The 27550-nt window shown below is 44.2% G+C and overlaps 1 protein-coding gene across 2 annotated transcripts; it reads left to right on the top strand.

The window, feature by feature from the left end:
• The first annotated feature begins 2131 nt into the window (after nucleotides 1-2131).
• TMBIM6 (transmembrane BAX inhibitor motif containing 6) lies at nucleotides 2132-18739 on the top strand. 2 transcript variants are annotated; one of them, XM_061416191.1, is made up of 10 exons: nucleotides 2132-2238; nucleotides 9318-9405; nucleotides 9777-9885; nucleotides 12534-12654; nucleotides 13871-13919; nucleotides 14027-14124; nucleotides 14326-14405; nucleotides 14894-14994; nucleotides 15539-15614; nucleotides 16727-18739. In XM_061416191.1, the coding sequence occupies exons 2-10, from the start codon at nucleotides 9350-9352 to the stop codon at nucleotides 16745-16747; spliced, it is 711 nt and encodes a 236-aa protein (XP_061272175.1). In that variant the 5' UTR covers nucleotides 2132-2238; nucleotides 9318-9349; the 3' UTR covers nucleotides 16748-18739. The 2 variants fall into 2 exon arrangements, with proteins under 2 accessions (XP_061272175.1, XP_061272176.1); XM_061416192.1 differs by lacking the exon at nucleotides 2132-2238 and adding an exon at nucleotides 2718-2983.
• The last annotated feature ends 8811 nt before the right edge of the window (nucleotides 18740-27550 follow it).

Genomic DNA, 27550 nt, shown 5'->3' with positions numbered 1-27550 from the left:
GACTGCATCCTTTGTTGACATCTGATTGCAACCTCTTGAAAGACCCTGAGCCAGAAATGGAGTGAATAATCTATGTCTTCAATGAATGAGTAACCTATGTCAGTATATACTATCCAGGCCAAATTCTTAGCAACCTCTTGTTCTAGGTGGATAATTCAGTATTAGCCTGACAAAAGGTTTCTTGTGCCTTAAGTATAGAAGGAAATAGCTACTGCTATACCTTAAAGGACACCAGTACAGATGTAAAAACTTCTGCAGCAACCTGTGTAGATCGAAGACCAGGAACCAGATAGGCCCTGTTCCCAAGCACTTTAGCCCCAGAAATGTGACAGAAATTAGGGTGGAATAGGGACAGAAATCTCAAGGAAGACTGATAATACATATTTTTTCCACTCTGATGGAATAAGGTTCAGAGTAAACATTAGGTTGCACTACAAAAAATAAAATGTTATTGCATATCTGAGTTTGTGTTCCAAGAATCATACCCTGCCCATTTGTATTCTTTATGAAAAAAGATAACCATTTTACCCTTCTAGGGAATTCCCTGTCAGTCCAGCAGTTAGAATTCCATGCTTTCACTACCCAGGGCCTGGGTTCCACCCTGAATCAGGGAGACGCTGCCAAAGAAAAAAAAGGAAAAATAACCTATCCTTCTAGAAAGCAGTTTCCTAAATCTTTCATTCTGATTTGATATTCACTGATGAAATCCTTAATCTAAATTTCTTCCCTTGTTTTGCTAGAACCTTTTCTGTCCAGGGGCTTGTTTCCTTATTTGTAAAATGAGGGTCAGGGGTGGATCTATGCTTTGTACAGCCCAAAACATCTACAATTGTAGGGCTGTATTTCAGAAAAAGAATACAAAATTATGTAATAAAGTCAATTTTATTTAGAATAAGAATATCAATAAATCATTACAGATTTTAAAATAATGACAAAACCACAAACATCACCACAATCAAAAAAATTACATTATTATTACTAACTGGGAGGGATTGGGGGCAGGAGGAGAAGGGGACGACAGAGGATGAGATGGCTAGATGGCATCACTGACTCGATGGACGTGAGTTTGAGTAAACTCCGGGAGTTGGTGATGGACAGGGAGGCCTGGCATGCTGCAATTCATGGGGTCGCAAAGAGTCGGACACGACTGAGCGACTGAACTGAACTGAACTGCTTGCAAACCACTTTAAGCTTTTTTTCTTTTTCTACTTTTTTTGGCTGCATACTTTTTGCCTCTTCGTATGACCATGTTGTATTATTTTTGTAGAGATATTAGAAAAATAAATCAGCAAAAAAAAATAGTTCTGAAAAAAACTGATAGTGTAGAAACTTTTTAAAATCAGTTTCATAACTCCTTACTGTAAGTTCTTGTGCAAGTATTGCTTAGGAGTCCTCGGAGAGCTCGAGCCCTTTGATCTTCCATGGCTTAGTTTCTTCAGGGCTGTCAGGGCAGCTCGGCCAGACAGCCACCCTCGTTCCCCTCCCACCCATCGGACTAATAATATCCACCTCCCCGAAGCAAGGTGGACAGGGAGGTGGTCCTGGCAGCCCGCTGGCCCGGCCCACGACCCCAGATCCACCATTAAGGCTCAGAGAGGGACTTTCAGGGTGGGCTCGTGCGTCCGATGCAGGACTGGGGCTGTTAATTCTTCCTCGCGTTCCTGGAGAATTCACTGAGCCTCCATAGGTGTTCTGAAGTTTAAGCTTCACTAGATTCACGGTAAATTGGCCCTTGTGACAGCGTTTTTCTACGTGTTTTCTGAATCTGTTTCCCCCTTTAACATTACATGACAAGCCTAAAACCAGAATCCTGACACTTTTGCAGCGCTACCTCACACGTTTTGCAGGCTGCATTAGTTGCCTTGTGTTTTGGGTGGGGCCTGCCCCTCTTCCCTTTGTCCACTAGAGGCGGCTTTGGACCGCGACCCTTCCTTACTATGCAGGAAGAAGGTGGAGGTCTTTTGCAACGACGCTGGTTGGCGGCTAGAGTCCTGATCGACAAGGGAGTTAAGCAAATAGCTCTGAAGTAAGTAGTCGTTGTTTATGCACGTACAACCAATGGAAGGGCAGAAGTGCAATCAACGACCAATGAGGACTGGCCTTAGGCCGAATACGGAGGCGGGGCTTCCCTCGAGGGGCGGGGACGCAAGGTAAAGAGTCTGGAGCGGACCCTGGGAGCGTCAGAAGCACATCCGGTGTTAGAAGAGCTGTGTGGGCTCCTGAGAGGCGGGTTAGAAGGTATGTCTGAAGCTAGGAGTGCGCAGGCTGGGAGTGAGAAATGGAAAGAACGTTAGCAGTTATTGCTTGAGAAAGAGTGGAAGTAGTTACCGTTTTCGGACGGACTGCATCCTGGGGGAACTGGGCCTTGCTCGGCCGCTGGAGTCCGGAAAGCTAGGCGGAGAGGGAAGCGAGGAACTACAATGGCGCATGCGCAACTGTACCGTAGCAGGGGAGAGGCGGCGGGCAAGGTGGCTGGGTCTTTGCGCGGCGTCGAGGCGGGGATTCTGCGCATAAATGTTATCGCAGGCCCCTTTCTTGGCCTTCCTGCCCCGCCCAGGCCGCGTCCCTCCTTCTGCTCCGCCCAAGTGTAAACTGCCTAGGCCTAGCCTCGATCCCTTGAATTCGGGGCGCGTTTCCCCGCCCCCCCCCCCCCAACCCCTTCCTTCGGAGGAGAATGAAAGCGAAACCTTACAGGCTTGTGGTCATCCCAACCCCTCCCGACCGATTGCTGGCCTGCTGGGAGGCCTCTGGCTAGGCTGCCTGTGGGTGAGGGGCTGGGGCTTGGACTCGGGAGTACCTGGTCCGACAGGCTGCCCTGTCACGGCGGGGCGGGTGATGCCACACTCTTTTGTGACATGGGAGGCACCTTAGTTACTTGGAAGCCAACAGCAGAGGCGGGAGGTGAGGAGAGGCCAGGGCTAGGCCTGGTTTGCCAGCCCCGCTGGGCAGCCCCGCTCTGACCTGATTGGTTACCTTTGGACAGGTGAGGTGGCTTTGGCTTTGCTGGGCCTGGGCCTTGTGGGCGTCTTTCTCAAAGTTCGCTCAGGAAGGGCGTCATCTGGCAGTTTTTTGTTTTTTCCCTTGGACCTACTTGCTGGAGCTGTGGTATTTTTGTGTATTTATTAAGTGAGGAATTGCAGCCCGGTGCCTGCCCAGGTTGCGTTGCCTGCTTCATCAGCCTTTCATTGACCAAACAACAACAAAAACCTTTCTGAACTTGAGACTCTGTTCCAGCAATAGTTTAGTTGTGAATGTGTAATCATGCAGAAGAGCTGACTGTGCCTGAAACATAGACAGAAATTTCAAGGTTAAAGGTTAACGGCAAATGGGCTTTTCTAGTTAATTATTTATTTCAAGTTTATCTTGAATTTTGGTTGAATGTGTAGTTTAAGAATTAAGTTCAGGAAAGATAAAAATTTCATAACCACATTTCTTATGGCTTCTGCAAACACCTTTGTGTAATTACTTGACTTATTCTCTTCAGTGTTTTCTTTTTCCTCGTCTAATGTTTTTTTCTGTCCTTGCTTCAAGAGTATGTTGACATTTAGATTTTCTGCCATTTTCCTCCAGTGGAGTCAGAATGGTTGAAGCCTTGAGAAGTGCAGTCTGTAGTTTCCCTTTTCCATTATTTTGTTGTGGAAACCTGGCTTAGTACCCTCTTTCTTTCCTTCTCTCCCTTCTCCCCTGTTGATCCACTGAAGTCTCACTCTCCTAAAGAATAGGAAAGGTAAAATTAATCCAGATATTTGGTCAGCCATTGCCAGGTTTTTTCCTGACATATGTGTATGGTTCGTATTTACTGTAGAAATGCTGAAAAATACAGAGAAAAGTATAAGAGGAATCGGGATGTGTTTGTTGTCATAGTTTTACAATTTCTCTCGACCAGCAGCTGAAACTGCTTTAAGGAAAACTTGCTTTTCTGCTGTCGGGTGTAATATATAAAGAGCACTAGAGTTTACCTAACCGGTCCTGGCTCCACTGTTAACTTTCTGACGTTTGTCAGCACTACTGTCTGTTCAATGTCCACTGTAGTGTTTAATACTTTACATTAATTTCACAGAGATTTTCTTATTGGCATTCAGTGAGCTGAATAGGGAAGGTGTTAATCGTCGTTCTCTCGCAGATGAGGAAGCCTAGATGACCTTAGGTAAAGTGATTTCCCCAAAGTTATGTGGTAGACTATGGCAGGAGTGAACTCCGGGAGTTGGTGATGGACAGGGAGGCCTGGCTTGCTGCGATTCATGGGGTCGCAAAGAGTCGGACGCAACTGAGCGACTGATCTGATCTGATCTGATGGCAGGACTTGTAACTTCAAATCCAGTGCTCATGATACTATTATGTTACTTTTTTGAACTGTCTTTTTAATCTTTAGAGAGGTACTAATCATTTTTGTCCTTTCTTCATGTGTATGATGATCAAAGGGGATAATGTACATAATACAACGCTTTGAAAGTTGTAAAGTTCTATATAAATGCAGTCGGTGGTATTGTTACAGGAGGTACCGTTACTGGCCTGAAGAGTTTCACTTTATTTCATAAACTACCCAAGGGTATTAGTCTCCTCTGGGAAAACACTGAATATTCTCTTGATGCGTTACCTTGCTAAATTTTTCTTTGCTACTTTGATTTGGGTGTAGAAACTGGTAGAAATGTCTTTCACTCCACCTTGCTCTCCTCTAGAGTTACTAACCAAATTGTATGGAGTAGCTTTTATATGACACATACACATTTTTGTTTTCAAAAAACAGTATTCAAACCAAGGAGAGAAAAACTGTAGACTGGCTTTTAGGGCCACTTGAATGACCCTTTAAGGGAAGTTCCTCTCTGAGCCAGCTGAGAAATCTTGATGTGTGGTTGTAAATCTATAGTAGCATCTAGATTTACTCTGGAGATTTAAGTGTGGGGGATAGCCAGATGAATCACATGCAGGTTCTTAAAGTGATTACAACAAAATGTGTGAGAACAGTTCCTGCACAATTAACTGGAATCCAAAACACTTGGGGAAAAAAGAGCTTTAGGAATGAGGGTTGAGTGAGTGTGCCGTTTGTCCTAATCTATGCCTGCTCTCACTTGGGCTAAATACGGTTTTATTGGGGAGGGATTGCTGGTTTATACTGGAGGATGATTATGCATTTAGGACATCGAGACCTTCTTAAGGCGATTCAGTGTCTGTCAAACAATTGTGCTTTAGTGAGGGAGATTTAGTAGTGTCAGCTTGATGCAAAAAAATAATTTATTGAAGGCAATAGGCATTCCATCTCCAGTTACTTGTTAGGTTCTGAGGCAGCCTCCTAGAGATGCAGTGTTACCTGATCCAGGAATTTTGGTCCAAGTTAAGGGATGGGCTGGGACATCTGGAATCCAAATCTAGGACAATCAGAGCTCAGCCCTAGCTGAGACAGAATTTCTTGGATTTCCTGAAACCAAACTGACCTGCCTCCTAAGGGTGGCAAGGAAAACATCAAGCTAATAAATAACCATTTATTTCATCAAATTCTTTGCCACATCAGACGATCACTTAGTGGTTATTAGACTGTCTCAAAACACCTTTGTGGTCCTGGGGGACAGGAGAGACAGTGTAAATGTACCAGCAGAGAGACATGCCATTTAAACCTTTTAATCGGTAGTTAGCTTAACCAGGTTCCTTTCAATTCCATTTAATTTTCCTCCCATTTAATTTTACTCTCTCATTGTGTAACTGTTAAGCCTTCAGGATATAGTTAGTTATTGGATAATATATATTTTTTTAAGTAAAATACAGAGTGTATATAAATTAGGTCTAAGATAAATGTCTTCTAAAACTAGACTTTTAAAAAAGGGAAAGCCACCACCTGTAGCCCTGTGAAGGGTGTGTTTGGAACATCTGTTAAATGATTCTAAACAAATTAAAAAAAAAAGGGGAAGTCATGCACTGAGGACATGAGAGTAATGAATTACACTGGTAACAACAATGATTAACATACTGAGCTGGTCTTACGAAAAAAAAGCACTACTCTGAGCACTTGATTTGTATTCTCTCGCTTAGTCCTCATTCCTATGAAGTAGGGAATATTAAGTGTTACTATTTTACAAAAGAGGAAACTGAAGCACAGTGAGGTTAAGTGCCAGAAACTTGCTGCATCATACAGCTAAGGAAGTAGCCAGGGTTCAGAGGCAGCTGGCCATGTTAACCACTGTTCCAGGGACATGGTTGTACAGAGTCTACAAGCTATTTAGTAGGAAGAACTGCTAACAAAAATTACTGCTCCACCCCCCCCCCACTTTTTTTTTAACATGAGATTTTTCTTAAGTATCAATCAGATCCTTTTGGATGTGTGGGAACAGGATTCATCTGGTTGAGTTTACTACAACAGGAATAAAGAACCATATAATTCACACACTGAATGTTTAAATCAACGTGTGACCAATGTTTCTTTGACTTAATTGGTTTAATGTTGTTAAATTGTATACACTGAGGCAGCTTCTGTGCTGGCTCCAAAAGTCAGCAAGCTTTTCTTTTTTTTTTTATTAGAATGCTAAATGCATGGTTGTTTTGCATAGCTTTTGGCCACTTGGCCATGTTTCATTTGCATTGTACTTAATATGTGTTAGAATAAGATTGAGGAGAATTTTTTTTTTTTTTTAATTTAAGGCTTGGCTGTTATGTTTTAGAACAGGTTAAGGGAGATGCTTAGAATAAAACAGATTTAACAGTATGTGAGAAGACATAGGTGTTCTTTGATCAGACTATCTGACTCCTGTCTCCCTCTGCCTGCCCCTGCTGCCCTTCCTTCCTCAAACCAAAGCAGACCTCATGAATACCGACTCAAAGCAATGTGTTCACTTAAGTTTTTCTTTCTTGGTAGAACTATGCAATGTTTTTGGGTGCCTCTGGCAGAGAGGCTGGCCTGGGAAACCACAGGTAGTGACTTACAATAAAGCTTTAGCAATGTATGCGTGACCAATTTTGACAAGTTTTGGTATTCTGCTTTTCTAAGGATGAAAGCATAAAATGAGTCTCTAAATTAAAGAAATTTAGTTATGATTAACACTTGAACATTTACTTCTCATTTACAAATGCAGTGCAGGCAAATTTCCCATGAGTCTCAGAGGCACTGTCCACTTTACTGTTTCAGATCGGAGTGTAGAACTGTGTACGAGTTGGGGTCCAGAGTGAGACAAACCAATGCTGGTATCCATTCTGTAATGGGTTTCAATGTATGTTAGGGGAAATCCTTTATTGAGTACCTTTTTAGATACTTGCAGTATACTTTTCTCCTTTATTTTGGTAAAATACACGTAACATAAAAATTATTTTAATGTGCTTTTACATTTTATTTATCTATTTTGATCGAGCTGCTCGGCCTGCAGGATCCTAGCTTCCTGACCAGGGCCTGAACCTGGGCCCTTGGCAGTGAAAGCATGGAGTCCCACCAGACTTCAGGGAATTCTTTGTACTTTTTTAAAAGCAAATTTTTAAACAAAGATTTTCACTTAACTGTGGGGGCCCTCTGGAATGTTAACTGAGTTACTTGGTTAATGGTTTTGAATACTTCAAGCTGGGCTGAGAACTGACTGTTCCTGGACTGAAAATACTTTTGGTATGGGAGCTGCTATTTTTGAGTTATGAATGCAATTTAATCTTGTTCAGCTGAGTTTACACAGGAACCACTGAATGTGGGTATCTCTTCTCTACGCTTCTGAGCACAGGTAGTTAAGGCTAAGATTGAAAACTGGTGCGTTTAGTCTGTCTGGCAAAACTTGTAAGAACAGTTTTAACTCATTACTTGTCTGTATGTTAGTGTCTATTTGGAACAGACCAAGAGGAAACTGTCATATGTTTCCTTGCTTCAAAGTCCTAACTTTTTTCCCCTCTGATTTTAACACTTCTGAAGTTGTCATATACACCTTGTCATATTTATTAAATGTTTACTTTATTGCATTTTCCCTATAAAATTGCTACTACAATTGCTGTTTACCTTGCATCTAGAAAATTTGATAATTACATACTTCACTTAAATTTTAGAGTTGATAGATTTAAAAAAACTTAGAGTTGATAGTAATGGTGGAAAACTAGTTTTATTTAATTAATTAATTTTTTAGTGATTTTAAATCACAAGACACTAAATCATGGAGAAATTCTTATTTGACACCTCCTTCCCTATCTTAACAACTTTTGATGACTTTGGTTTTTCCATCAGCAGTTTTAAGAGAGAGAGTACCCCCTGGGAAATGCCAAAGAGCAAACTGCCATTCTCCCCTCTCACAATTTCCACTCAGTGGGGTCTGGTTACAGAATGTCGGCCCTTTCTGACTAACAACCTCCAGGGTATTTGAGGATTTAACCCCCCCTCCCCATCCCCACTTTTAACTCTTGAAATTGGAAGCAAGAGGCACTCTAGCTTTGTTGTAAGAGAAACTTAGCTCTGCAGGTTGCTTCAGTGCTGTTGCAAGTTCTGTCTAGGGATGTCATTAGGGCACTTAATGGAAGCTTTAAACAAAGACACTTTCCAGATGCTGGATTCTGCCATCCTATAAATGTATTCTCTAGAGGGTGGATTCATCATGGTTATGGAAGGCTGTGGTTGGCCGTGCAACAGCCTGCAATCATTGCACCATCTCGATCAAGAGGGCCAGAGTCCCGTGACTTAGAGGTGAGGGGAATGGCTTTAGTAGGTTCTGGAGCTTCTCACTGTATCCATCCTTAAGAACAAAACTGAAGGTGCTGTTGAGGTGAGTAGGGAATGCAGGTGAGAAAGGAAAGAGGAAATCAGGAAGCAAGCCCGCCATTGTAGTTGTTTTCATTTGTGAGAGAGAAACCTCAGGGAACAAATGGTAGCAGTGCCTGTGAACTCTTAAGGATGGCCCAGGATTCCTCAGGAAGTTAGTTTGGGGATTGTAACCAAAAAAAGTTTCCTTCTTTGTTTCTCCAAGAAACAGAATGTCTTTTAAAGGGGCAAGTTACCTAATGAAAAAATGGAAATTGATTGCTGGTAATGAAACAGTTTGGGCAGAAGATGAGTTTGTCCCCTTTAAATTGGTTGCATATGATTGCAAATGTGTTCTAGAAGGAAATATGTAAAAATGAAAATGGTTGTGTTAGGGCAGTGGGATTTTCAGATAACTTTCATGTTTCCCAACTCGTATGTTGCTGTTTTTCATAACAAATGCCTGTGGCTGATTCATGTTGAGGTTTGACAGAAAACAACAAAATTCTGTAAAGCAATTATCCTTCAGTAAAAAGTAAATAAATTTTTAAAAAATCAAAAGAAAGTTGTTTGTTATTTTGTGTGTCCCTGTATCTTTCGGATAACTTTTCTTATATCCTTGATTCCACAGAGCGGAGGCTGTGTCCCACAGACACTAGCATCATGAATATATTTGATCGGAAGATCAACTTTGATGCACTCTTTAAATTTTCCCACATGTAAGTGCTTTGACCTTGACTGTGCTTCCTTTTACGTTTCCTTTTATGTCTTTTTTCTTTTCCTTTTCCTGTTGTATTAACTTTTGCATGTATGAACTAACATATTAACTTCGCTCGAGTCCAGAGGCTCTGATAAAAGCATCCAAACTCCTAAGGGCTGCTGTGTGGTCACTGAAAGCTAGTTAGTTATTATAGTTTGGGTACTGATTGTTAATTCTGGGCTGTGGGGCCTTCCTCAGAATTTAAGATTTTCTGTTCTTTCTTTATTGTATTAAAACTTTCATATATTCCCTGAGAAGAAGGAAAATTATTCTTAGCTTAGAGAATAGATTGGTCCTGGAGTGATGGCCATTATTAACCTTCTTTCCTAGAACCCCCTCGACACAGCAGCACCTGAAGAAGGTTTATGCCAGTTTTGCTCTCTGTATGTTTGTGGCGGCTGCGGGGGCCTATATCCATGTGGTCACCCATTTCATTCAGGTAAGAACAGTTTTCTCCTCTAGTCGCTGTGGCATAAATTGCATTAGGAAGAAACGAGCTCAGCAGGGTGGTACAAGCCTGTGTCTCTCCGTAGTCTTTTTCAGTAGTTTGGGATCTGCACCCAGCCAAGTGAAAGTCATTCAGTCATGTCTGTCGCTTTGGACTTTCTCCAGGCCAGAATACTGGACTGGGTAACCTTTCTCTTCTGCAGGGGATTTTTCCAACCCAGGGATCGAACCCAGGTCTCCCGTATTGCAGGTGGATTCTTTACCAGCTGAGCCACAAGGGAAGCCCAAGAATACTGGAGTGGGTAGCCTATCTCTTCTCCAGTAGATCTTCCCAACCCAGGAATCGAACAGGGGTCTTACTAACTGAGCTATCAGGGAAGCCCAGCCAAAACCAGTCATGAATCAGGACATGCAGAGCCATTTACTTTTTCTGGCAGTTATGCCCTCTCTAGGTACTGAAAACAGGATGTCTTGACCCTGACACTGAATGCTGAGCTGCTGACGTACGAGGCCCCCACCCCCTGAGTACAGACTTGACATGCATGCTGGGGTGACTTTGCACAGTAACCTTTTTATCTGTTCTTCCATTCTTCCTCTTTTTGCCTGAATGACTGTGGAGTACTTGGATACAAAACACTGATTGTATGTTTAATTTCCAGGAGAGACAGGGTTGAGACCTTTAAGGACTTGGTCCATTTTATTCTATGATACAACGCATTTTCCTTTGTTGAGGGAGAGTTTGAGTTTGGCTAGCATCAATAAAAGGAACAGTTGAGGAAAAACCAGAAAGTTTGAGGCTCACTAACCAAGACTGGTCCCTTTTAGAGTTGTCCTTTTTAATGTAAATATGGAGATGTAATTATGTTGGCATTTGCCACAGCTGGGGAGTAGCATGCTCAGACACCCCAGTGCTCAGGCATCTGGCAGAAGCTGTGTGAAAAATTACTTTGGACACTCAAAGATAGAGCTTTGATCCTTCGAGTTTAGACCAAAACATTGTACCTTTTAGGCAACAGTGGCCCTTTTGGTTTCTGGTCGTGTTGGCTTTTTTAAGTGAGACACAGTCATCCTCATTATTTGTGGATTCCATATTTGTGAATTCACCTACTTGCCAAGATTCATTTGTAACTCTAAAATCAGCCTTTGTGGTGCTTTTGTGGACTTTTGCAGCCATACACAGAGTGGCAAAAAATTTGAGTTGTCCGCTGCACCATGTTCTAGCTGAGATTGAGCAAAGCAATACTGCCTTCTTTCAAACTCTCATACTGTCAACAAGTGTCCTTTTCATAGTCTATTTAGTGCCACATTTTTTGCATTTTTATCATTTTTGTTGGTGATTTTGATGTTTAAAATGGCCCCAAGCATAACGCTCAAATGTCTGGTATTGCTCAATGCAATACTGTGTTGTGCCTTCTAGAGAAAATACGTGTGTTAGATAAACTTTGTTCAGGCATGAATTACAGTGCTGCTGAGCACGAGTTGTGTTAAAGAGTCAGTACTACATACCCAAGTGTCTTTAACCAGAAAACACACATTCAGTAAGGTTTTGTATTTTATTTAGGCCAGTTGATAAAAATGTTGACAAGACGCTCGAAAGAATTACACCTTCATTTCCTCCAGGAGCATTTGTTGGGTATCACTGATTCATTGCTCACAGTGACTGTGCAGAACATAACTACTGTGAACACTGAGGATCGACTCTACCTTTAAAAGAAGGAAGGAACTTCGGTGTCTGCATACATCTTTAATTATTTTTTTCTGTCTCTATTGCCTGTTACTTTTCCCATTTGCTTTAAATTTTTTTTTCTTAAACTAATACATATTCACCATACAGAATTTAGAAAACAGATTCGTTAAAGAAGGAAATATAAAACCCTGTAATCCCATCACCCTAAAATAACTCTTTAACATTTTGGTTGTTACTCTGTCTCAGTTCATTCACACTGCTATAACAGAATACCATAAATTGGGTGGTTTAAACAAGAAACATCTCTCACAGTTTGGGAATTTCATGATCAAAGCACTGGCAGATTTGTTGTGTGGTGAGGGCTTGCTTCCTGTGTAAGTGGCCACCTTCTGTGTCCCCACATAGTAGAAGGGGCAGAGGAGCTCTCTGGAATCTTTTATAAGATCATTAATCTCCCTTCAAAAAAGCTCCACACTTGTGACCTAATCACTTTCTGAAGACTCCACCTCCAAATACCATTACATTGGGGATTGGGATTTAAACCTGAGTTTTGGGGTACATGAGTACACGGTCATTCAGTTCTCTCTCTCTATGTGTATTTGTGTGTGTATGTTTTAAAGGGATCAAAAAGAGGTCATTCCTACTTAATTCTGCAGATTGAAATGTTCTTTAAGCACCTGTCAATTTTGATTCATCTTTTCTGTTTCTTGGGCAAGACTCATAATTTGACTTGGGTAGTTCTAGTGGATGGACTGCCTCCAGCATCTGTCATGGTTCTAAGCCTGTTCCACAAGGCTTTTGGTTTTTCTCCTCTGCCTTCACTGCCTTTTCCACTGCCTCCAGGTTAAGATCAAATACTAGGAAGTTCAGGTGAATATTTTAATCCAATAAAGTCTCCTGTAAGATAAATTTGATAGTTTCAAGTATTTAATTATTGATTCTGGATCTGACAGGCTGGCCTGCTCTCTGCCTTGGGCTCTTTGGGGTTGATGATTTGGCTGATGGCAACACCTCACAGCCATGAAACTGAGCAAAAAAGACTGGGACTTCTGGCTGGATTTGCTTTCCTTACAGGTATGTTTGGGATGGCTCTGATTTTTGAGGGAGCGACACTGTATTTTAGTATCTCTTTAAACCAAGGCCCAAGATATGTATATATTCTGATGCATCCCAATTGGCACACTGTATTATCCTGTCTTGTATTTGAGTGTGCCTTGTATTCCTTTCTTATTTCATATAAGTGCATCTTGCTCCCCCATCCAGAGGGTAAGCTGTTTGTGACTCGTGACTATGACTTCTACTTTTGTACCCAAAAATAAGCATTCATGTGCTTGAATGAATGAAGTTTAAGAGCTTAGGTAGCATGACTTGTTAACAGTGGACATGGGACTAAACAGCGGCCTGAGAATCTGATTTAATGAATTAAGGACTCAACGCTGGCAACTTTCGTAGGAGCATCTGTTCTGAATCTTGCAGACAGTTCATTAAAGCCATACATCGAGATTCATCCTACAGGGCACTTTGCTGATTCTCAAGAAAAGAAGTACAAGCACAGCTCTTCTAGAATAATCATTAAGGAAAACAGTTCAAGCCTACATAATAAAAATACTCACAGAGCAACATTTGAGTTAATACAACTTGTTCTGAGTGCGTCTAATCTGTACAGTGTTGAAGAAATTGTAGAAAGGAAGGGATTTAGAGATTAGATTTTTAGATCAGGAAAAGCTGGTTTTTGAAAGTGTTAAGAGGTGGGATGAGCAGAAGGAGAGGGCATGGCCAGAGTAGAGGAAGTGTTTGGAGCTGGGACAGGTTTCCCTCCTGTTGGCAAGTGTCCACCTGCAGAACCGGTCTGGCCTTTTCTGCTACACAGGGAGTCAGTCTGCATGACTACAGGTTGTTGGCCACTTTTCACCACTTTGCTCTTTATCCTTTTCTTCTATTCTGATTCCTGATCTGGCCCACATTACAGTCTCACATCACTGCTCTTCAGAATTTTTCAGCCTTACAGTTTAGCTTGACAATGTTTGAACTCCCTGCTTCATTTCTCCTAATCTCTGTTCCTTCTGTGTCATCCATGATTTTCAACCAAGGACTTGGTTTTGCAGCTCTGTCCATAAATAATTTAGTCAAGTATATGTTCTCTGGAAAACAGTTGAGGATGGAAGGGAGGGAGACTGAATTATCTTAGTCCACATGTTTTGTTTTCTAGGACTGTAGGCATGCCCATGCTATTGATTAATCCTTCAAGAATTGGTGTTTATTTTATGTTCTGGGGCTTTTTGTTTTCTAGGAGTTGGCCTGGGCCCTGCTCTGGACTTGTGCATTGCCATCAACCCCAGGTAACTATGTTAGTAGTGTCTTAGGTCTTTCTACCTTAATGAAGATACCTTCTAAACAAAGGTTATATACCTGTAGCCCTTGATATAACGGCCTTTTCCTTTAACAGCATCCTTCCCACTGCCTTCATGGGCACAGCAATGATCTTCACCTGCTTCACCCTGAGTGCACTCTATGCCAGGCGCCGTAGCTACCTCTTTCTAGGAGGTATGTATGAGCTGGAAAACAGGGAGAGGATCTCTGCTTTAGCCAAAATTCTCCCTGGGACCCTTTCTCTCCCTCCAACTTGTAACTGTTGGGTTGAGAATGAAAGCCTCTGTTTTGGGGGAAAAAGTAAAGAATGGCTTTAATGAGATTGCTGAACTTTGTGTTAGCTTTTCTCAAGGTGGTTTTTGTCTTCCCTTCTAGGTATCTTGATGTCGGCCATGAGCCTCATGCTCTTGTCTTCCCTGGGGAACCTTTTCTTCGGATCTGTTTGGCTTTTCCAGGTGAGATTTGCATATAACTTTCCAGTCCCCATTTACCTTGTGTTTCTTTTCCTTGTTTAATCTCCTAAAACCAGGGTAGGCTAGGAATCCTCCAAAACTCTTTATCTTCATGGGCAGTGCTCTTGAAGCCTCCCCACTCACCCTTTCAGAGTGGAGCCTTCTGCTCCAGGTTAAAGTACAGACTGAACAGGGGTTGGGCATTGCAGTGGAGATGATGGTTTGCTCAGAAGTCATTTTTCTAAAACCAGTCCAGCAGTGGCTTCTTGTTAAAATGATCAAAGCTCTTTCAGTGACCTAAAAAAAATAAGTGCAGAATTGTGCTTGGGAAGGTAATATGGTCTTCATTGTGGGCTTCAATTTTCGTGAATGTTTATGTCTGTAGGGTTAGTGTTTGATGTACTTTGAAGTGACCAAGGACCAGAGAGAGGTATGACTGTTCTTCTCTACAATGTCTACCACATGGTAACATCTCATTCTTCTTTTGCCAGGCAAACCTGTATATGGGGCTGGTGGTCATGTGTGGCTTTGTCCTTTTTGATACTCAACTCATTATTGAAAAGGCTGAAAATGGAGATAAAGATTATATCTGGTGAGTGTGAAAATGGTCTTTAATAAGTATGGAGGAGGAGGCTACTCTTCAGCGGCTCTTTCCTGAATCTCTGGGATGATCTTTTGTCTGACTCACCTTTCTTTGCACATTGGTAGGAATAAGAGTGGACCAGGTGGCACTGGCTGACTTACGTGGCCAGCCTACCAGGGGTATACATGATGGAATATCCAGGGTTCTGGAACTATCCATTAGAAAGCATTGTCTTTCTCAGTTCCTGAAAGACATCAGATTTTTAAAAGTTGGACTATTGATAGATAGTTAATTATCTTATCCTTTGAATAGTGGTTACCTCTAGGCAGACGAGAGGGAGAGGAATGTAACAGTCTAAATTTTCTTCTTTCTGTGCTTCATGGCTTCATGGAGTCAAAGAGGGTCTGAGACAATAGGGTACTTCGTTGGTGGTAGGGTGCTGGTGAGGTTGACTCTTGGGATTGGGGTGAGGTTTTTATGCCCTGTACCTCTGTGGGCTTGTGGATAAAGACACATGGAAAGTGCAGTTTATAACCTGGTGGTTCTCTTTCAGGCACTGCGTTGACCTCTTCTTGGATTTCGTAACTCTCTTCAGAAAGCTCATGATGATCCTGGCTATGAATGAGAAGGTTAGCACCACCTGAAGAGGAAAGACGGGCTCCTGAGCTCAGCATCTGTGTGTCCTTCAAACCTGAGAGCTTGCTCACACTGTGTGTGGGCCCAGGGTACTTGTAAGGCAGGCCACTGTATATGAGTTAAACTAGAAGTCATTAGCTGTTGGATAAAAAGGAACAAGTAAAGACAATTCTGTTTTTTTTTTAGAAAATGTCTCCCCAAGATTAGTATCAGAAGGAAAAGGGCTTCAGTGGCAGCAAGAAACAATTAGTATATATGAAGAATTTAAAGGCTGTAAAGATAGCTTTGACTCAAAAAGAGATCCTAGAGGATTTGGATAAAATGACAGCCAGCTTTTTTTATCTTTATTTCAGAAATAGGCCAGTTGTATCCATTTGTTGGTCTAATTTTTTTTTCCCAAGTGAGGTATGCTAGGTAGGGTTAGTGAGGAGCAAGCATTGTCCACTCCAGTAGTAGGGGAACAGCTGAAAGCATAGCCTTTCTTCACGGAACTTAAAATGGAACAAGGGACAGTGCAGCAGTGGTGGGTGCTGGCGACTGGATAGGATTTGTGGCCCCTGTCTCGGCTGTGCCACGAATGGGCTGAGCACGAAGCCAGCCTCCCAGTTTCGGTCCAAACTACTTGCCTTTCTTTCATGTAATTATACACTGGGCTTCCACCCCCGTGCAGTGAAGAGTTTGGCTGGACTGGATTATTTTGCATGTTGGCTTACGCCCAGGATTTATGTTTCCGTCTCAGGCCTAATGGAAAGTTGGTCTTGGCCTCTCATTTAGTTCTTTTAGGATAGACTGCCAGTCTGCAGCTTTTGGTGGTGGGTATCTGAGCTGTCACGGTTGTGAGTACCAGGAGTGGTCAGGCAACGCACCTAGCTTCACGCCGGTTAGAAGCGGGAGCGAGAGCGTAGACTTTTTTCTTGTCGAGTCTGGCAATTTGGGGGACTGCCAGTGGAAGACGGTTAAGCTTTAGCTCCTCCTACACCAAAGTAGCCTCTCTCCTTCCGTCTTACAGTACCTAATCAAAGGCAGTCAGCTGGTGGCTCACTCAAGAGTTTTAGCTTAACTGTCAACACCAGAAGTTAATTGGGTCATTTTCCTCCATTTCTAGGATAAGAAGAAGAAGAAGTGAAGCAGCCATCCAGCCTTCCCCAATTTGACTTCCTCTCCCTCCGCCCCTCATTTCCTCTTTGCACACATTACAGGTGGCGTGTTCTGTGATAATGAAAAGCATCAGAAAAGCTTTTGTACTTTGTGGTTTTCTCTATTTTGAATTTTTTGATCCAAAAATCTGATTAGCAGAATATAGTTTGGAGTTTGGCTTCGTATTCCTGGGGTTTTTCCCTGCTTTCGTTTTCTGTCAGCCCCCACCCTTAGCCCCTTCCTCTCCTCAAGCAGCCAGCCCACCGTGAGAAGGAGCGGGGTCTGCAGCAGAGGCAAGCTCCAAGAGTCCGCTCTCCGGCCGAGCTTCACCAAGAGGACCTGGACTGTTTGGTAAAGACGCCTCGGCCCTTCCTTCCTCAGCGTTGTTTGGTTTGTGCACAGTTCCTGTGGGACTAGGAAGTGTGTTTTCCACTGGAAAGACTTCTGGTCCCATTGTTACTTGGGCTCATTGTATCTGAGCTGTCAGCCCCTACAAGGAAAAAGCCCCTTCTGGTGGATGCTGAGCTTCCTCTGAGCTGCTTAAAGTCTCCGCTGGTCTGGCAAACACACCTTTCTGCCTTGCTATCACAAAAGGAATGTGGATTTGTGTGTGTTCCCTTCCCAGTCCCTTATCTGATCCTCAGGGAATCTGCCTGCTTTCCTTCCATGGGGATGGGAGGATTTCAGTACAAAGGGAAATTCTTGTCAGGCATTTATGAAAGGCTGATTATGTATGGCAAGATATGGAAAATTCCCAAACTGTCCCAGTGTTTTTTTTTTTTTTTGATCACTATCTTAATTACTGAGTGGCCTCTATTAGGTGACTATGAATAAGGATCCCAGGAGAGGAAGGATAAGGAAGGGGCATGGTTGTGCCTCTAGGGTGATTGTAACTAATCCTGCCAGACAAACCCAGATAAGGACCCGCTTGAGGCAGGAGAGAGCAAAATCTCCACTAACTGCATCTTTGTTTAGACCAGGGGAACCGGCTGTGATGACTCAGGAGGCAGCATTCAGAACAGTCCTTAGGTGCATTTTTGTCTTATCCCACCTGAGCACTAATAAGTAGTATCAGGCCAGAGATTTGGGGCAGTCGATAAATGTCCGTTTTACAGGTGCACTTTTAGGTTTTGGTCTGTTCACTGATTTCTAGAAGTCTGTAGCTGCCTTTAGGCAGGGGCCGCGCGACCAAACCCCTGATTTCCTGCAACTTTCTGTTTGCAGGTGTAGGGGGTAGTACTAATGGGGATCACCAGCTGCTCCCCGTGAGCTGCCACAGTCAGCTGGCCCGGAAGGGCAGGCAACCTTGGGAATGGTGGTGGCTTTGGCTGTTCACAGAGCTTCAGCCTAAGAAGGGCTGGAGCCATTGAAAACTCATTGCTCGTAGGACACCATTTTTGGCTTTCCTTGTTCACAACCAGTATACAGTTTGACCCAGTGGCTGCTGGTTCGCAGCGTACCACATCACCGTACCCTATGAGACAGTTGTGTTGGCAGGCCGTGTGGTTCCTTGAGTGGCATGCCACCCGGAAGAATGGCTTGCTTCTGCAGAGGATGCTGCTCTGATTGAGCTGCTGTCCCCAGCCTGTCACTTGACAGTTTACCAGAAGGAATTTCCTTCCTATCAACCCCCCACTAGCAACTCTCCATAAATTTGTTGATTCTCTGCTAGGCCTGAGAATCTGAGTTACATCTGAAGCCGAACTCCACCTCTTGTGCTTTTTTGCTTGGGATTAAAGGAGTTTTTCTTTTAGAAACAGTGCCAAGAATGACAAGATATAAAAAACTACTTTTAAAGAAAATGCCTAACAGGTTTTTAATACAGTAATCACTGTAGTTATCACTTTCTTTTCTAGTTCCTTGGTTTTCAGCTCAGGCTGCATTCTCTAACTCATACTGTGAAGACAAAGGTGTTTTTGATTCAGAAATATATGAAATCTACATAGTCTTAATTTGTAAAAAATAAAATTCCTTAACCTTTTCTGGTGTGTGTGTGTGGAATTCAAGGCTACAGCTGAGTTTGAGGTGCTGTTGACTTCTTGTTCTTGGGGCTGGGAGTGGGACAGGATTAAGTTTCTGCTCTAGGTATCAATAGAAACAAAGAAACCCCACTTAGGCCTCCCATTCTTGTAGACCCAGCTTGCCACAGGTGTTGGGAGTATTCTGTGTTCCATACACAACCCAGGCCTTTATTGCAGGGAGCTCATGGCAGCAGCATGTATATCTGATTCCGGAATACAGCCAAGCTTTGAAGTTTGAGGCTCAGATGGTGAAGAATCCACCTGCAATGCGGGAGACCTGGATTCGATCCCTGGGTTGGGAAGCGCCCCTGGAGCAGGGCATGGCAACCCACTCCAGTATTCTTGCCTGGAGAATCCCCATGGACAGGAGCCTGGCAGACTGCAGTCCATGGTGTTCCAGAGTCCGACGCAACTAAGCACAGCATGTAATGGAAAAAGCATCACAACCCACTCATTATGCAAGTATTCATGGTTGCCCAACTGGGCCAGGCTCTGTTCTTGATGCTAGAAATCAGTGAAAATAAAAATCCTTGTTTTCATAGTGTTTATGTATGCCATTAAAAGCCAAAATTTGCATTCCAGTTGCTCCATTTTGGCTCGCTTGCCCTCTGCTCAACAGCTTCCTGTTAGTCTGACTGCTGGCTGAGGCTCCAGCTGCGGTGGAGCAGGAAATAGGAGGGGCTTCAGGGAATAGTCCCCCCTGCCACCCAACCCCAATCTTTGTAACCAGAGCAGGGCAGTGAGCTCCGTTTTAGTCTCCCAACCTGCCCACCAGTCACAAGTTAAAATTTTAAGAGATGATGTAGCTACTCATTCCAGGCCTAACAGGTCTGCAGGCTGATTTAGAGTGGGGAAAGTCTTGATGGACGTCAAAAGTGGAAAGGTGTCTGTTGGGAGAGGAGACAGTCTCCTGACCAGGCAGGGAGTCAGACGGGGCGTCCACCTGGCACCAGGTAACAGGCTCCATGCTGGGGGTAAAGATGGATAAGGCACTTACTGCTATTCAGTCACCACAGAAATGCAGGGCCATGGGACGAGAGAGAGCCCTGTGCCCTGATTCAGGGAAAAGTGTGTAGGAAGTGGTATGTGAGCAAAGGTGAGATCTCAAAGATCGAGTCAGAGGTTAAGATGGGCAGTGCTGGGAATGGGCCTTTTCAGGTCGAGATTAGTATCAGAAAATGCATAGAGTGTGATTCAGCATGGGGTGCACTGGGGGCTGCAATGGCCGGGTTGTAAATTTTGAGAGGACCAGGAGGACATGAGGAGGAAGGGAACTAACTAATTTAGGGCCTGCCTTTGGGTGCTAAGGATCTGGCCTTGTCCTGAGGGCAGCTGAGAGCACTGAAGACCTTGGAGGGAGGGAGTGGTTGGATTTGTATCTTCACATTTCAGGTGGCTACAGAGTAGAATGGGGAAGGGGCTAGTTGAAAGGCAACTATTAGAGTAACACCCAGATGTGGTCTCTCACGTGTCAGTAAAAGGAAGCAGAGCTCCTTGGAAAGACGGTGCTTAGAGGTCGGCCCAGGAAATGTACAAAATCAACCTGGAACATAATGTTATGCCAGAAAGCAAAGGAACTATCAAAAATGACTACTGCAGTATCATTCAGAAGCACTCGGGGGCTAAAGAGGCTTCTTCTGGCCAAAGATGGGATAATTTGAGCATCACTAAGAATTATAAGAGTAAAGGGTTGAAATCAAATTTTTTAAACTCATAAGTTCATGATGATATTTTTAAAATATTGATCACTTTTGGTGGATGCTAGCTGCTGCTGCTAAGTGCTTAGTCGTGTCCAACTCTGCAGTCCCACGGACTGTAGCCCGCCAGTCTCCTCTATCCTTTCTTTTCTGTATAAACTGTACTTAAGGGTAATCAAAAATAAGTTCAAGTTTCTCTCTATAGACGTATACCAGCTAATAGATGAAGAAATTAGAAGATTGGTGGTTTAGCCGCTAAGTCGTGTCCAACTCTTGTGACTGCATGGACTGTAGCCCGCCAGGCTCTTTTGTCCATGGGATTTCCCAGGCAAGAACACTGGAGTGGGTTGCCATTTCCTTCTCCAGGAGATCTTCCCCACCAAACAACTGAACCCAGGTCTCCTACACTGCAGGCAGATTCTTTACTGACTGAGCTACCAGGGAAGCCCCAGAAGATTAGAATGACTGTTTTGTAAACCTCTGATGAAATAATGAAGCTGGGTGATGCTAATCAATAGCTACCAACATCATGTTAAGAGACAACCTGACATGCCTCCTGATGAAAGTAAGCAACACGACCAATAAAGGTTAATTGCAAAAAAAAAAAGTTGAATCTCAGGCATATTAGGTTCTAGATCTACATACCAGTTTATGGGAAAGACAAGCGTCAGAGGACTATGTAAATGACATCATGGGGAGGTGGGCAGCAAAATCTAGTAAAACTCTAAGGACAAACAACCTGGTTTCTTTAAACAACAAAAAGATGAAGCAAGAACCAAAAAAAAGGAGGGAAAGAAATCTAGAAGTTAGTTATGAGCCAGGGATGGGGTGGGGAGAGAGGTGGGGGAAAGGGTCACATGTACGCCTATGGCTGATTCACGCTGATGTATGACAAAAACCATCACAATGTTATCATTATCCTCCGATTAAAGAGTTTGAGCCCTATCAAGAAAATGCAGTGATGTAAAACTGAATTAGACCCTGCCTGCAATATGGGAGACCTGGGTTCGATCCCTGGGTCGGGAAGATGCCCTGGAGAAGGAAATGGCAACCCACTCCAGTATTCTTGCCTGGAGAATCCCATGGACAGAGGAGCCTGGTAGGCTGCAGTCCATGGGGTCACTAAGAGTCGGACACAACTGAGTGATTTCACCTTCTTTCACTTTCAAAAATTGTAAATGAGAGACGTGTGGGGCAACTTCAGCCTGTGGTAACCATTCTCCAGGATGCTTGCCTCCCCCTAAAAAATTCCTGGCCTGGCATTCACACCCTGTATACATTGAAGCAGGCTGGCACAGATGGTGGGAGGAACACCACAGAAGTGTGTGCGATTTATGAAGCTTGGTCATGAAAGGCATTGTAGCTTCCTCCTTGGCTCCCTGGTTCACTAGCTCTGAGGGAAGCCAGGCACAGGTTCTGAGGCGGTTCAAGCTGCCAGGTGGCGAGCCCTCTCAGGAGAGGACCTGAGTCTCCAGTCAACAGCCAGCTCTGACTTGCCAGCCAGTGTGAATGAGCCACCTGGAAAGCAGATCCTGCAGGACCTGTCAAGCTTTCAAGCGACAGAAATTTCAGGAGATACAGACCCAGAACTAGCTAAGCTGTTCCTGAATTCCTGACCCACAGCAACCGAGTGGCAATGAATGTTTATTGTTGCTTTAAAACACTTTAGTTACACAGCAATAGATAACTTACACCAACCTGGACTAGATAGTTGATGATTTAAAGAAATATTGCTAATGCATAATGCTCATCATGTAATTGTGATTTTTTTAAAGTTATCTTTTAGAGATACATACAGAAGTATCTATAGATGTATTAATATACTGCCTGAGATTCACTTCAACATAACACAGTTGGGTGGCAGCAAGGAGTGGAGGGCATAGATGAAGTGAATGGTCATGAGTATATGTTGGTTGTATCTGGGCTTCCATGACAGCTGAGTGGTAAAGAATCCACCTGCCAATACAGAAGATGTAGAAAATACGGGTTTGATCCCTGGGTCAGGAAGATTCTGGAGGAAGAAATGGCAACCCACTCCAATATTCTCGCCTGGAAAATTCCATAGGCAGAGGAGCCTGGCAGACGACCATCCATGGCGTCCCAAAGAGTCTAACACAACTGAGCCCTGGTGCACGCGTGTGCATACACACACACACACACACAGCTGGGCAATAGACACATTCGTTGTTCTATTCTCTCTACTTTTTTGTATTGTTGGAAATTTCTATAATATAAAGTTGGAAATAAATGGTCCAGGCAAGAGAAAAGATGGTTTGAAAAACAGCAGTAATTATAAGGCCAGGAAGATAGACAATGAGATAAAATAAGGAGGCGAAACGTTCAGGACTTAGTGACTGAACAGATGTAGAGAGGGGAGAAGGAAACATCTAGGGCGGCTGTCAGGTGTCTGGATGGCCCTACTGTCCGCTTGTAGCTCTGCAAACTGGGGTGGACCAACCAAGATGTCTGTGCCTCACTTCCCCATGTGTGAAACAGAGGCAGAAACAGTACTCACCTCACAGGATGACTGTGAGGATCCAGTTACTTAAAACATATAAAGCACTAAGGACAGTGTTTGGAACAATAGTAAACCCTCCCAGTGTTAGTTCTTCCCTGGGGAGGCCCAGGGGGATGGCAGTTCTGGTTTTGGATGTGCTGAGAAGGCCAGCATGAGGGACTTCCACAAAGATGTCAGCTCTGAGGACAAGTGAGGGATAGACATGCAGGCTGTTTGGCATATTGAAAAACCATACAAATGAGTCAGCTCCTTGAACAGACACTTCACCAAAGAAGATACACAAATAGCAAACTGGCACATGAAAAGCTGTTAAACATCAGTAGTCATTCAGTTCAGTTCAGTTCAGTTCAGTCGATCAGTCGTGTCCGACTCTCTGCGACCCCATGAATCGCAGCACGCCAGGCCTCCCTGTCCATCACCAACTCCCGGAGTTCACTCAAACTCACGTCCATCGAGTCGGTGGTGCCATCCAGCCATCTCATCCTCTGTCGTTCCCTTCTCCTCCTGCCCCCAATCCCTCCCAGCATCAGAGTCTTTTCCAATGAGTCAGCTCTTCGCATGAGGTGGCCAAAGTACTGGAGTTTCAGCTTTAGCATCATTCCTTCCAAAGAAATCCCAGGGCTGATCTCCTTCAGAATGGACTGGTAGGATCTCCTTGCAGTCCAAGGGACTCTCAAGAGTCTTCTCCAACACCACAGTTCAAAAGCATCAGGTGGATCTCAAAGGCAATATTTTATGAAGGTATAGTGACCCCAGTGGAAGTCCTGCAACCTTAAGGAGGTTGTGGAAATCTTTTTCATCTGCCCTCTAACCGAACCCCTGCGGCCTAGGTTCAGGCCCTACTGGATTTCACCTGGAGTACTGCTCCAGCCTCCTTACCGACCTCCTAGTTCCCAGCCTTGGTTCTCTCCCACGCACTCTGCACACTATTTCTAGATGAATCCTTCTGATGGTGAACACTGAATTTTTCAATGACTCATTTTTGCTGTCAGGATAAAGTCCAAACTTTGCATCATACATTCGAGTCTCCTGCCTACCTTTGTCCTCTCATCTTTCAGTCTTCTAGGCATAGTAAACTCAAATTTACGCTAGAATGTTCCATTTGATCCTTCGCTGCTAGGCCTTGGTATTTTTATTTTTCTGCTTAGAACTTTCATCCGCATCCATTCTGCCTGATTCATCACACCCACCCTGCAGGCCTTAGTTTTCTTACCTCATCTAGGAAGCCTTCTCTGAACCCCCAAGACTGGGTTTTAGCCCCTTCTGGGGCCTCTAAGCGTCTGGGCACCCTCCATCATAGCACTCCCCACGTCCTCCTATGATCCGTCACCTGGTGACTGGCATCACTGGCATTACCCACCAGAACTGAGTCCTGAAGGCTGGGGCCTGCCATGTTCATCCCTGGGTCGCTGGTCTAGCTCATTGCTTCACACCTACTAAGGGTCCAGTGAATGTTCCTTGAGTGAAGGACAGTGGGGGTGGATGAAGAAATAGAGTGAAAGGGGAGGCATGGCGTGGGGAGGAAGGGCCCCAGCTGAGTGTCCTGACTTCAGAAGGGGCAAGAAGAGAGAGGCAAATGAAGCCCAAAGTCCCCTCTGTTCCTTAGCCAATGCTGCCTGCCTTGGGACTGGCTGTGGGAAAAATGCCCACCAGAGTCCCAGGTGGGGGCGGACTTGGTGGGGGAGTTCAGGGGAAACAGACTCTGACAGAGACAGTTTATGTCCATCCAAGTCCACATATTCCTGTTCTCCGTACTTTTTGCAACGCATGTAGTAGGTGCGAGGAGATAGCAACCTAGGTTCCTTGCGTAAGGGTCATCGATGCTGAAGGGAGGCACCCTGCATCTCCTCTTCTCGCCACACGGTGGCCCTTCAGACCCGCAAACCTCTCAGATGGGCGCTGCCGCCTGGGCGCCACCTGGTGGCCATGTGTCTTCCAATTGTTGGATAGGAAAGGATTTTTTTTGAAGTTGAAGAATCTCACACAGAACATATGTGGCAAACTTAAACATGAGGCTCTTAAAGAACTCCTTGGAGTGCTTCTGCCTTAGAAAATGCCCCCAGTGCTATCCTGTTAGCTTTCCCACGAGTCAATGACAGAAACCCGATTTCCTGGTGGCTTTTGCCCTCTTAGGCTCCAGCTGCTCTCGGTCCAGACTCTGCTCTGCAGGCTCACTCTCCTGCAGGAATCATCCACCGCACTTATTAGAGATCTGTCTTCAATTGTGCTCCTGTGGGTGGTCCACCCACTCCGTGGCTCGTGGATCTTCACCCCTCACAGGGCTTTCACCTCTGGCTCATCGTAGCCAGCCTCAGAGTACAAAAGTCCGTACAGAAATCTAGTCTTCCAATCTCAGACCATCGCTCACATCATCCCAGCTCCTGCATGCTCTTTCCTCTGCGCTCTGGATGCGCTGAAACTCCAGTCCTGCCCCTTAACTCCTCTCTTAACTCTTATTCCACTTTCTCTGCTCTTTCAGCGCTTGCCTAGCATCAGCCTCTTTGCGTTTGTGTGGACTCTGGAGCTGGACTGCCTGGGTTTGAATCATAGGTCTTCCATAGACAAGCTTTGACTTTGGGCAACTCACTTAAGCTCTCTGAGCCTCACTCTCTCATTAAAATGGGGGAGGTGGTGAATACCTACCTTAAAAGGTTGCGGTGAAGATGTGTGACCACTTAGAACAGTGCCTGGCACACTGTAAATGCTGTAGAGGTGTTTGCTGCTATATGTTATTATTGCTCAAGCGGGAGCCTATGGCGGATGACCTTACCAGCCACCTCAACAAAGCCCATCCTTGCACTAAGCCCCACAATCTTCCTTTTTCATCCTAGAACCAGGCGTCTGCACTCTGCTAAGAGAAGAAACAGAAAACACAAAAATCCCAATTTTGCCACTGGATATTTCTGATTCTCAGCCTCCACTGGGCTCCAGTCTCCTTTGAAAAATCCTTGACTTGTCTTTAGCCTCATTCCTCTCTTCTGTGTGCAGTGACCATTCCACATTGTCACCACTTTCTCCATTCACAGGATATGAAATTCAAAATATATAAAAGGTTACAGTGATAAAAGGGTCCCTCTGTGGTAATTTGATAAACAGAGCCACCGTATTCTATAGTCACTCCCGTTGACATGAGATGACCCTTTGGCTCTCACATTCTGATCCTCACATCCCCGCACATGCCCTGCTTTGTTCCTGTCTCCTGAAACCCTTCCACTGGATCCTCTTGAGCTCATGGCTCTTCATCAGCAAACTCCCTTGGACATAAGCTTTTCTTTTTTCTTTTTAAAATTTTGGCCACACCCTGAAGCATGTGGGATCTTAGTTTCCTGACCAGGGATAGAACCCACATCCCCTGCAGTAGAAAGGCAGAGTCATGACCACTGGACCACCAGGGATGTCCCTGGATCCAGCCTCTTTAAACATTCCTGGAGCAGCAGTCCAAGGGCAGGTTGGAAAAGAATTTCCAGACACAGAGCACTTGAGAAGGGAGCGAGCATATAAAGAGCAAGGAGCAGAGATAATGAAGGTGCTGCAAAAGCAGTGGGCTGGGGAAAGCCGATGGTTCTATTTGTGGGTTAGCAGCCAATTTGTAGACTCAAGACAAGGAAAATTCCTGCTGGAGGGTGGCATTAGGTGGTTGGTTAGGGCGCTATAGGGTGAGTAGCAGGGTGGGCGTTTTCACCTAGTTTGGGGACAGGAAGCTGGTCAGTAAGGATCAAGGGGCTTTTGGCTGGTTAGTAAGGGTCAAGGGTCTTTTGGCAAGGTTACAATGGGGCACAGTCAGTTCTGGAGATGACCTTGGCTCTGGACTCCACTTCTCTGGCCTCAGTTCAAGGCCTCTCCTTGTGACCTAGGGATCAGTTCATTTCAGTTGCTTAGTCGTGTCCCACTCTTTGCGAACCCATGGACTGCAGCACACCAGCCTTCCCTGTCCATCACCAACTCCCAGAGCATAATCAAACTCGTGTCCATCATGTCGGTGATGCCATCCAACCATCTCATCCTCTGTCATCCCTTTCTCCTCCTGCCTTTAATCTTTCCCAGCATCAGGGTCTTTCCAATGAGTCAGTTCTTTGCATCAGATTGCCAAAGTATTCGCGTTTCAGCTTCAGCATCAATCCTTCCAATGAATATTCAGGACTGATTTCCTTTAGGATTGACTGGTTGGATCTCCTTGCAGTCCAAGGGACTCTCAAGAGTCTTCTCCAACACCACAGTTCAAAAGCATCAATTCTTCAGAGAGATGTCCAACTCTCACATCCATCCATATATGACTACTGGAAAAACCATAGCCTTGATTAGATGGACCTTTGTTGGTAAAGTAATGTCTCTGCTTTTTAATATGCTGTCTAGGTTGATCATAGCTTTTCTTCCAAGGAGCAAGCATCTTTTAATTTCATGGCTGCAGTCACCATCTGCAGTGATTTTGGAGCCCCCCAAAATAAAGTCTCTCACTGTTTCCATTGTTTCCCCATCTTTTTGCCATGAAGAGATGGGACCAGATGCCATGATCTTAGTTTTCTGAATATTGAGTTTTAAGCCAACATTTTCACTCT

This window comes from Bos javanicus, chromosome 5 (genome assembly GCF_032452875.1).
Source record: "Bos javanicus breed banteng chromosome 5, ARS-OSU_banteng_1.0, whole genome shotgun sequence".
Classification (NCBI taxonomy): Eukaryota; Metazoa; Chordata; class Mammalia; order Artiodactyla; family Bovidae; genus Bos; species Bos javanicus.
Note: the sequence above shows the minus strand (reverse complement) of the source record. Positions and strands in the feature narration are given on the sequence as shown.

Bases quoted from the DNA above. Each gene is read 5' to 3' on its own strand.
- TMBIM6 (XM_061416191.1), top strand. From the start codon at position 9,350: ATGAATATATTTGATCGGAAGATCAACTTTGATGCACTCTTTAAATTT. The intron at 12,655-13,870 runs GTATGTTTGGGA...TTTGTTTTCTAG, and splicing joins TGGATTTGCTTTCCTTACAG to GAGTTGGCCTGGGCCCTGCT. The intron at 14,125-14,325 runs GTATGTATGAGC...CTTCCCTTCTAG, and splicing joins TAGCTACCTCTTTCTAGGAG to GTATCTTGATGTCGGCCATG.